The sequence below is a fragment of the Apium graveolens genome, chromosome 5 (assembly GCF_009905375.1).
Source record: "Apium graveolens cultivar Ventura chromosome 5, ASM990537v1, whole genome shotgun sequence".
Lineage (NCBI taxonomy): Eukaryota > Viridiplantae > Streptophyta > Magnoliopsida > Apiales > Apiaceae > Apium > Apium graveolens.
In genome coordinates this window covers 248,711,865-248,724,065 of record NC_133651.1, presented here as the reverse complement: position 1 = coordinate 248,724,065, position 12,201 = coordinate 248,711,865, and the positions used below count along the sequence as shown (strand labels likewise).

Here is a 12,201-nt window from a genome sequence, read left to right as displayed (position 1 = left end):
ATTTTCAAATACAGGGGATACGTAACTTAAAACATTTTTGTTCCATTACGAAAGTAAAACATTTAGTTATTCATATGTACTGAACCACAAAAGAATGGTTAGGGGTACTTGCCTTGCAGAGCTTTACCACTATTACTAATTGACCTTGGACTAACTTGGACACTCGGCTTTATCCCCTTACTATCAAACTATCCAGGATCCGACTTCAACGTTCAGGTCCTTCACTTGGAACCTCGCTACGCTTGTCGACTGGTGACTAGGTTATCTTTAGTTCTACTTCAATTCTTGAGTCCTTCGATTAGAACTTATAAAGCCGAAATACCCTACGTTAGACGTCTAGGTATGCTTGACATATCCTCGATACCAATCCTACCCAACGATACTCGAACCCGACTCGTAATTATACATATTATAATAACACACACAACAGTTAGGGTTCACGTTCTCAGAAATTGGTTCGGTGTTCGTTTTCTGAAAATACGTATACTCGTCATTTTACGAAATTAGGGTTACTGGATTTTGACAGAACATTCACCATAACATACAATCAGGTTTCGCACAAAATATATGTATATACTTATTTATGCTCGCTCGACGTTCCGACAATTACAGGGTCTGTCTCGAATTTAAATTCCGAAAATTCGGGCAGCACCTCCTCTGTTTATCGGCCTACCCGTCGAACAATTCGACGTCATTTCAACAACAATCAATCAATCCCACAATCCAGACTTTCAGAAATCCCTATCGCAATCACAATTTTTAACCTCGAATACAAATATGCAACTATTATCTCATATCGAACTTACAAATAAAATCAGTATATTTATTATTTATTTATTTTTAAATTTTTGGACTCAGAATTAATTCATCACGGTCCACACAGAAAAAAGAACAGGGCAGCACACAGAGAAACACGGGAGATTTAACACACAAACGCACACACACAGATGTATACACAATACGCACACACCTATTACTCACACACACACGGCTTTTGGCCGTAAAATGAAGATAACAGCAGCCGGAAAGTAGACACAGCGAGGAAGAGAGATTACCAAGCACACCGAGGAGCAACAGAACAGAGGAGAGCAGCAGAAGGAGTCGAGAGAAACAAATAAAGAGAGAAAAGAGAATGAATTGAAGAAAAATTGTAGAGAGAGAGATTGTAATTGAGATTGAAAGAAGTGAATAACACAGTGAGCAATTCGTGTCCATTCTAATTTTACAGCACGTGTTTAGTATCAGGACACGTGTTAATAAAATGTACCGCAATCCTCTTTCTGTTTCGCTAATTTGCAAATTTATCGAGCCAAACAGCACATAAAATAGGTCCATAAAATTACGAAAATAGTCTTAAAACATTAGAAATATCCCGAAGTAAATACAAATGTAACTTTCGAAATTTTAGAATAATTTCTAAAACGTACTTTATACCCGCTTTTAACAATTAAACGAAACGACGCGCGGTTGAGATTAATCCCGAAAATTCCCAAAATAATTTTAAATTTTCAGAATACTGCGAACTTAATAAAATATAAGTTTCATAATTTTTGAAGATTTCCATAATTAAATATGGATTTTATTATTAAACACACTCAGAAAATCATTTAAAAATAAGTAATTAATGAAATATTGATTTCTCAATTTTATAAAGTCCTAAAAATAATTATTGAAATTATAAAGTCATAAAAAAAATTTTAGAGACAATCCAAGTATTTATGGAAACAAAACTACAATAACACCATTTTTAACAATAATACAAAATCATACAATTCATTAATTAACCACACAATTCAATTTCATACATAGTAATCACATACACATAGTGACAGAGTAATAACCCATTGACTGAACCCACACAATCATTTTATTTAATTATTTATTCCATAATTTTACATTTAAATAATAAATAAAATATACGGGTCATTATAATAAGGCTTACGACTCAAAGATCAAATGATGTGGCTCAGGTTCAAGGCTGAAGGATAAAGAGAGCTATTTTAAATATTTAACAATATGTCACGAGAGAATTTATAAATATTTGCATTATATCTCGAAAAAGGTTTAGAAGTACTTGCCTTATCACAATCGATTCCAACTTCACTTGTACTTGTCTAATGACTTTATTCAACAACCATTCATCTACTTTTCTATGCCTTGCTTCTATTCACTGATCACCTGCTGTATTTTCTACGTATTGATTCCATTTTCTGATCACCTGTTTCCCTTTTCTATGCCTTGTCTAATCTGTAAGGCATCATAAGTATCTATCAATATTCATTTCACATTATTCTAATCGTCACATGGACGTCATAAGGTTTCATCTACCCTTCATTTCACCCAAATCCGATTTACGGATTAAAAGTTATGCTAAAACAAGTAAACACTGATTACATAGACCGATAGTCAAACAAATAAGTCACATATAGCACAGAGCACGTCAAAAAATCAATGAAATTTCATTTATAAGGAAGTCTCGGGCCATAAACAGTCTTTCAGGTATTTAATATAATTTTTAAAACATTTTTTGGAGTCAAAACGGGTCATTAGATCAATTTTAAAACAATAAACACGGTTCGGTTAGCCAAATCCGGCTTCAAAATAATTTTATAATAATTATCGAGTCTTGAAAATAATTTAAAATAACATTTTAAAGCTCGAAACTATTTTCTGGAATATTTAAATCATTTATAAATAATTAAATCTAATTAAATAATTAATTAAAATCAATTAATAATTAATTAAATCAATTAATCAATTCATTTTTGAATTAATTGACCAATTAATCAATTAATTATTAACTAAAATTAATTAACTAATTAATTCAGATTTATTTTTAAATTAAAAAAAAATTGGAATTTATATAATGATTTTAGGAAATTAAAATGAATTTTAGAATTTAAGTAATGGATTTTTGAATTGTTTATAAAAAGAAAATCCAGAAACAGGTTACTGATTTTTGATTTAGGAAAAATAGAATCAAACCCGGGTCGAAACCGGGTTGAGTCGCGGGTCCAGACAGGAAAACGGGTTGGCAAGAACACCGGCCGATTTCCAGAATCCGGCGGGTTCTTGTCAACTCCGGCGGCCTTAATCTGCCTAAAAACTGATGGGTTGAGTTCGTTTCTTGACAGGGATTCATTCAGATTCTTCCCAGAAGCACAAACTAGTCAACAAACATCATCAATAATTGCCCAGTCAAACTTTCGGCCAAAACCGGCCAGACACGCGAAGAACTCCGGCGACAATTTCAAAAGTTAACTTCGTACTTATCAGGTATCGGTTGTGATGTGTGAATACATGGTTCGATTGCAAATTTGATAAGGAACATAAAGCGCCCATCAAGATCAACTGAAAACCCCTAACAAAGATTCTCCTAAATCGAATTGAAAACATTCAAAGCAATATAAACCCTAATTCTGAAATTCGAAAATCAAACTTAAAATTAAGCATGTTGTTGAACTCCAAATCAGTCATATGACATATGAAAATCATCAGGATAACAAGCTCTACAACATGCAAGCATTAAATCATTCAAACAATCATCCGTACAAAAATTCAAAATTTAAATCAATAATAATTCGAATTAAAAACAGTTTATAGAGAATTACCACTTGATTCTGTAGTGGTTTTGATGAAAGATTCTGAAAGTACAAATCAACAGCTTCGTTTTGAGTATAAGCACACCAAAATCCGATATCGATAACGCCTCCAGATTTGAGTTTAATTATGAAGAACAAAATATGATTGTAGTATTTTCTATGTAAAAATTCTGTAAATACTGTTTGCAAATGATTTCTGGTACGAAATAAAATACGGTAAAGGCTATTTATAATTACGGAAAATTAGTATCCCGTTGGATCATTTTGGATATAAAATAGTACATTTATTTATAAAAACAGATCCAAACGGTACCGGTTTTCGGGATAATTATCAAAATCTGTACAATTTATACTGCGGTCTTGGTCTCAGCGTCTGGTTATAGGTATTACGAAGTGATAATTATAATAGTTTATTAAAAAGATCCCTTTTATCGAAAATACGGGTTTTATCGATTTACCGAAATAAATTTTGTATCGAAAAAGTTGCGCCGGGACCTGCACGGGAAAAGCCGTACGTCGTATCGAAAAAGTCAAAACATGTAAAATGCTCGGAATATTGCAATTAGGTTAGGAAGGAGTTTTCGGAAGAGTTTCGGGTTATAAAAACGTAAAAACGGTTGAGGTTTATATAAAATAGTTTGTAATTACTCAGAAAAAGAAATTATAAAATCCATAAATATCCAATAAAATCATAAATCATCATAAAAATAAATAGGAAGATATGACAATTATCTATATTTTATTTTGGACATATAAAAATTAAAATACTCAAATTATATCATATTTACATATTCAAATACAAATACCACTTCACAGATAATTACCAAAATTCATATAATAATCACATAATATTTATTATTAATAAAAATAATTAAACGTTATATCCCGGATATTACAGTTGGCCCGAAATATCACCATTTTAGAGAGAATGACCCTCAATATCACTTTGGGAAAAGATGGCCCCAAATGTCAGTACCAAATGGAGTTTCGTGTTCTGTTTTTCTTTTTAATCAATAACGGAGTTGTGTGTTTCATTTTTACTTTTTTTTACTAACGTAACTTCCAATCATGTTTATCATGTTTACGGGGGCAAAACACAATCTCAAACTATATGTTTTTCATGTTAACGCATGTTGAGTTTGCGTTTTGTTTTTTTTACCCAAAAGGCTAGATAATGTTATATTTTCAAGTTTAAAACTTTACTCTAATGGGTATTTTATTTCATATTTTATTCAGATCTATAGTTATTTAATATTTTTAAAACTCAAATTGAGAATTGGTTAACCGTAAATTATTAAAATCGGTGAATAATTAGAGTTTGGTTCCTAAAACCCTAAATACTAGATTAAATTTGGGTTTAGACTCTAGGGTTTAGGGCCCTAAACCCTAAATCCTAAACCCTAAATCGGTATATCTTTTATTAATTTATTTTTTAATATTTTTAAAACCCAAAAGGGGATGGTTGAACCCTAAAATGTTAAAAATTGTTAAATTAGATATGTTTTTTTTTCAATTTTTTTAATTTTTTTAAACCTCAAAAAGGGATTATTGAACCATAAAAAGTTAATGATTGTTGAATTGGAACCCACACTTGAATTTTTAAATTAATTGAAATTTTAATGTTTTTGAAACACAATAAAAAGTTATGAAAATATAAAATATTAATTAAAAACAAATGAAAACAAATGAAAACATATTTTTAAGTTATATTTTAATGTTAAAAAAGTAATATCAAGTGTTGTTTGAAAAAATGACAAATTTAACCGATTTTTTAAAAAGTTGCACCGAAATATCAGGTTTGCATATTTTGGCCAACTATGGCCATTTGGATCTAACATCTGGAAATGTGTATTCAACCTACTATATATTGAGTATTGTGCAGCATGTATTATTCTCCTTATGCATTGTTTTATAATAAACGGTTTTTCTAGTGTGTGCTCAAGGGCACATTGGATATTGTGTCCAATTATTCTTCCCTGGATAGCATTCTCAATTATTTTATGTTGCTTACCCTCATACTAATTGTGTATTCAGTAAATACTATCATCTGAATTGCGTAAATTGTGCAGAATACTGGTTGTGGGATTGTGTATCCCTATTATTACACCGGTGGTGAATATGTATCCTCCTTAACCCGATGGTGAATGTGTAATCTATCGGCCAAAATTGGCCAACTCGACGAGGCTCGGCTATTTTTGTTAAATTGATTTGAAAATAGTATATTCCTGTCTATCAGTTTAGGGTTTGTAAATATGACTTGAAGTTATGTAACATATTAAAGAAAAAATAAAAATAAAAAATGTTGAAAACGTGAAACGAGAATGAGTTTTTATATTTAACAAAAATATGAATTGAAACTGAGTTTTTAGAGTGATAATTAGGGTCGTCGTTTTATAAAGTGATATTGAAGCCCATTTGATTTAGAAAAGTGATATTTGGGGCCGTTTGAACCGGGCATGGACATGAGTTCAGTTTGCTGGAAATATTGAAAGCAAAAAAAAATTGATCAAAAAATTGATCGTATTACACAAATACTTGTCGAAAAAGCGAGGGAATCTATATTTAAATTGCAGGCAAGAAAGGCGATAATGCATATGAATGGAATCAAATTACATCACGAATTTCAGGTCTAGTGCTATCTACACGTGTACTAGTACTAGCTTAATTAGTAAATCATTGCACATAAAATTTAGACTGATGTAATCAACTTATCATGTCGTATCTAAATTTAGAAAAACAATTTCAAAATGCCATCTATTAATACATCACAGTCTGAAAGTAAAACATCAAAGAATAACAATCAAACGAATCTAATGGAGGGGATAAAGGAGGCAGTAACAGATTGCAGACCCGGGAGAGCGGGGGTAAAAGAGGCAGCGACGCATTGCAGACCCTCTGGTTTTACAATCAGTATAATTTTCAATAAAATGATCAATCATTATCCTCGCCGCCAAAATGAGCGATGCACTTTACATCAAGATACTCTCCTCATGGTAAAATCAAAAATTAAGAAGGGATACATGAAATGTACCTCCAGCAGAGATCATGGATAATGTACTTCGTACCAAGAATCAATAATAAACATTTGGCATCTGTTTGCATCCTAAACGAATTACCTCTTCGATGAGTTTTTTTAGCTGTAACACCAGATGAATATACTGAGCCAAACAACCTAAGAATTGTTCTAGATAAACCATAATTTCGGAAAGAGATCATGGGTCAGCAACTGATTATGATGAGTTTCTAGATCATATGAAAAGTTTTGTATGTTTAAAAAAACCTAAATATCAAAGAGCAAAGCACATAATTTTAAGCCAGCATGTCTGGTCTCTTGGAGTGTATTATTCTTCAAAGTCTTACATGATAAACACCAAGGCTTGTTAATGAATGAATACAATTTTCAAAATAGATAAACTTGAAAATATAGTAATATGCTAGTTGTATTATCATATAACAGATAGATTATAAAAAATATGCATTTTTTACAGAGCTAATGAGCTTGTTCCAAGATTGTTAGGACAAAAAAATACAAATGGGGACTATTATTGTACAAAAAATCCAGCAAAATCTTTTGTGAATCCACCAAAAGTGAATTAAAAGCAGGGATGAAGAGCAAAAACAACAATGCCATCAAAACTGAATTACAAGCAGGGATGAAGAACAAAAACAACAATGAAAAGGAAGAAGATGAATTGGTCAAATAAGTAAGAGGAATCCGATCTTCACCGGAAAGCATTATTTTATATAGATTTTTCTAATGTGTATCTAAAGAGTGAAATAAGACTGATTGCAACAATCTGATAGATGAAATAAAGAAAGGATAGTTTCAGCCTGTTTCTCACTGTAACAATAATGTATTCATTTTTCTTTAACAAATGATCAGGCTACAGTCTATTATAAGCTACTGGTGGTGGAAAGGGACCATAATATTCCAACCACCTTTGATTGATCCTAGAAAACGTAAAAAGACAAAATATAACAATAACGGATGGATGCAGAGACAAAATAGTGTAGGACTGATTAAGTGGAGACACTGATAGGTGGAGACAGCTGTGTGGTCCTCAATACTCCCCTTCAAGCTGAGCTGCAGAACAAGCAGAAGCTCCAAGCTTGTGAAGTAGATGATGGTGCTGTTTAACAGAGAGCTGCTTAGTCAAAATGTCTGCCAATTGCGCGTGAGAAGGAACGTGTTGAGTGACAATCGATCCTGAGACTATTTTATCTCGTATAAAATGACAGTCTACTTCAATATGTTTGGTTCGTTCGTGCAGAACGGGATTGGCAGCAATAGCTATTACAGCTTTATTGTCACACTGTAGAAGAGTTGGAGGAAGATTATGCAGTCTTATGTCACCCAGCAGAGCAGTTATCCATGTAATTTCACAGGTAGTGAGGGCCATAGCCCTATATTCTGCTTCAGCACTTGATCTTGCTACCACGGTTTGCTTTTTCGATTTCCATGAGACAGGAGAGTTACCAAGTAAAATGCAAAATCCTGTAGTTGACCTCCTAGTGACTGGACAGCTTGCCCAGTCACTGTCACAATATGCTTGAACCTTCACAGCAGATGAAGATGCCAATAATATCCCTTGTCCAGGATTCCCAGCTAGATATCTAAGCACTCGAGTGGTAGCTTGCATGTGTGCTGATATGGGACTTTGCATATAGTGACTTAGAACATGCACAGAAAAAGTGATATCAGGTCTTGTCACCGTAAGGTATATCAATTTGCCAAGTAGTCTTTGATAAGGGTGTGGATCAGTCAAGGGAATTCCAGAAGTTGGTGTTAGTTTTTCATGAACATCCATGGGAACCTTAAGACTCTTGGAATGTTGGAGACCAAATTCTGTCAACAGATCAACTATGTATTTCTTTTGAGAAAGAAAGAAGCCCGCATTTGACCTGTCAATCTCTATGCCAAGAAAACAGCTCACATTGCCCAAGTCCTTCATGTGAAAAGCATTTGAGAGAAAGGTTTTGAGCTGATCAATGTCTGATGTAGAGTTTCCAGCAATTAGGAGATCATCTACATACACTAAGACCAGTGTAATAGAAGACGAGGAGGTTATAGTGAACAGACTATAGTCTGTTTTTGACTGAGTATAACCAAGGTCCAGCAATTTCATAGAAAGTTTTGTAAACCACTGTCTAGGGGCCTGTTTCAGCCCATAAAGAGATTTTAGCAGCTTACAGACAAAGGACACAGATGAATAATCAATATTGCTTCCTGGATCACAAATAATTCTTGAACCAATACCTTTGTAGCCTTTAGGAGCCCTCATGTAAACAGATTCATGGAGGTCACCATGCAAAAAGGCATTGGTGACATCCATTTGTATAACAATCCAGTTTTGAACTGCTGCCACAGCAAGCAATGTCCTGACAGTTGTCAACTTTGCCACTGGAGCAAAGGTATCCAAATAATCAATGACATAGACTTGTTTACATCCCAATATCACCAGTCTAGCCTTGTACCTCTCCACTGATCCATCTGGTTTGAATTTAGTTTTGTAAATCCATTTGCATCCTATAGCTCTTTTATTTGGTGGTAAAGTGGTAATTTCTCATGTGTTGTTATCTTCTAAAGCAGTCAACTCCTTATTCATAGCATCCACCCACTTTTGGTGTTGAACTGCTTGTTTGAATGAAATTGGATCCTGGGTCTTTGTCAATGCAGCTAAGAAACAATTAAATTTGGGATGAACACCTTGATCAGCAGATTGAGCTGCATTAGCACTAGGGTTGGCATGCAATGTACGGACATAGCTGTTCAACCAAACAGGCTGTTTTCTGATTCTGTCTGATCTTCTTAAAACTTTAGGTGGTGAAGATGGTTCAGAAGAGCTGGATTCAGATTCTTCTCTGTCACTTGCAGCTTCAGATAGTGGAGAGTCCAACAGAGGTGAAGGTGGAGGTTCAACATCGTCTGGAACAAGTATGTCATCTGTGTTTGGAATTGACCTTTCTGGTGTTGGCATTGCCAATGGTACAGGATGTACATAACTTCCAGTTGAGTTATTATTCATTGGGAACACAGATTCATGAAAGACAGTATCCCTTGACACAAAGATTTGCTTTGTTGATAGATCTAGCAACTTGTATCCCTTTACTCCTGGTGGATATCCAATAAACACAGAGGGCACTGCTCTAAAGCTAAACTTGTCTGCAGACTGATTTGGATTAGGTGCAAAAACCAAACAGCCAAAAGCTCTTAAATTATTATAGTCTGCAGGCTCATTATATAACATCTCATAAGGTGTTTTATTTTGAAGCACTGGAGTTGGCAGCCTGTTGATCAAATATACTGCAGTCATAACTAAATCACCCCAGTGAGACAAAGGAATACCTGATTGTAACCTCAATGATCTTGCAACTTCCAAGATGTGCCTATGCTTTCTCTCTGCTCTGGCATTCTGTTGTGGCCTATAAACACATGTCTTTTGCTGCACTATTCCTTGAGATGAGTAAAAAACAGTGCAAGAAGGGTCTGAAAATTCAGGTGCATTATCTGATCTGATGCACTTGATTTTTGTCTGAAAATGAGTCAAAACATACTGACAGAATGCTTGGAAACATGTAAGATAGTCAGATTTATTTTTCATCAGATACAACCATGTATTTCTAGATTTATCATCAACAAGTGTCAGAAAGTATCTGAATTTCCCCTTGTTGGTGTCTTATAGGGTCCCCAAGTATCCAAGTGTATGAGATCAAATAATTTATCAGCATGGGAAGAGCTCACAGGAAAAGACAGTTTAGTGAATTTAGCCATAGGGCAGATAAGGCATACCTGATCAGAAACTCCAAGCTGTGATTTCAACTGAGGTATGCTTTTTAGTTTGGACAAAGGAGCATGGCCCAACCTTAGGTGCCAAATGTTGCTATCAACAACTGCAGCATGACAAGCAGGTGCATCTGAAGGCAAGTGTATTGTAAATTCAGCTTTATCATGTAGATAGTATAGACCATTGTGTATTTTTCCAACCGCCTTAGTTTGCTGAGATGCAGAGTCAATAATGTTGCAAGTATGAGGTGTAAACTGTATGTCACACTTGTTATCTGTTTCCAATTTATGAATTGACAAAAGATTATGCCTAAATTGAGGTACCACCAGCACATTGTGGAGCACCAATCCATTTTAAAGATTCACATCACCTATGTGAGTGATTTTTGACATTGCTCTTGTGGGAAGATTTATAGTGAGATTATCACCAGCAGCTTTGACATTAGTTAACATAGTAAGTGATCCAGTGATGTGATCACTGGCTCCAGAATCTACTATCCAATCTGCAGAGTGACACTTTGCTAAATTACAAGTGACCATTCCAGAAAAAGCCACATCAAACTCATCATCAGGCACAGAAGATTTTAGACTCTGCAAGGCTTCACCGGGAATAAGTTTCAAAATCTGTTCCAGTTGTTGAGGACTGAACACAATATCTGAGTCTGTGTGAATTTCAGAGGTGCCTTGAACCACATGATTTGCCATCCTCTGATTATTCACTCTATTACCAGTTTCTTTATTTTGAAGATTATTGTTTTTGAGAAAAGGTTTTTTATGTTTTAAGTGCCAAGAAGGATAGCCTATAACAGTCCAATATTTTTCACTGGTATGGCCTTTACCACCACAAGCAGTGCAGACAACAACTCTGGAATCTATAGATTTCTTACTCAGCATAGCAGAAAACTCTAATTCAGGAATAGTAAGGACATCTCTTTGTGACTCTTCTTGCTGAATAACAGCACAAGCACTCTCAACAGTAGGTAAGGGAATTTGCATTAACAACTGACTTCTCATAGGACTATAAGTGTCATCTAGACCATTAAGGAACACAAATAATTTTGATTCCTCTTTTTGAGTTTCTATGGCAGTTAACAGAGCTGTTATTTGAGCATCAGTGGTAGTAACAGTAGGCAAAAGGTTCATAGAGTCGAGTTCTTCCCACAAACTACTCAACCTAGTGAAGTATTCATTAACAGACATTTTGTTCTGAGAAATACCAAACAACTCCTTGGTGAGCTTATACTTTCTAGAACCATTACTCAACTGAAATCTACGCTCTAGTTGTTTCCAAATTTCACTAGCAGAATTAATAAAGAGAATAGATTGTTTTATATTATCCGAGACATTAGCATGGATCCAGGAAATTACCAGATCATTACATGTGTCCCACTGAGTAGCCTGAGTTTCATCAGCTTCGTTTCTGACCACTGTGCCTTGAACAAAGCCCAACTTTCGTTTGGCAGAGAGTTGAAGCTCAAGCATCCGTTTCCAGCTTCGATAATCACCAGCTCCTTGCAACTTTGAGACACTGACAGACAAAGGGCCATCTGATGGATGAAGAAACAAAGGGTTTTGCATATCTGCAAACGTAAATCTCCCCCCAGTAGCCATTACTTTGTGTCGATAGGTGTATTACTCGTGTGTAGATCTGGTTTGAAGTGAAAATGAATTAAAAGAACAGTAATAGGCTAAGACTGATTCTCCTATGCGAAGAAAGAGAAGAACAAAGAGGAACAGATGACACTCACCGCTCTGATACCATGTTGAGTAACCAGCTCATCTAAAACCTTAAGGTGTTAGAGGAAGGCCCCAATA

At 34.6% G+C, this 12,201-nt stretch overlaps 1 protein-coding gene across 1 annotated transcript; it reads right to left on the bottom strand.

Moving 5' to 3' along the window:
• Positions 1-9,166: 9,166 nt before the first annotated feature.
• LOC141660864 (uncharacterized) lies at positions 9,167-11,997 on the bottom strand. Its single transcript, XM_074467848.1, has 3 exons — positions 10,758-11,997; positions 10,393-10,661; positions 9,167-10,135 (listed from the first exon to the last, which is right to left on the bottom strand). The coding sequence occupies exons 1-3, from the start codon at positions 11,995-11,997 to the stop codon at positions 9,167-9,169; spliced, it is 2,478 nt and encodes an 825-aa protein (XP_074323949.1).
• Positions 11,998-12,201: the final 204 nt, after the last annotated feature.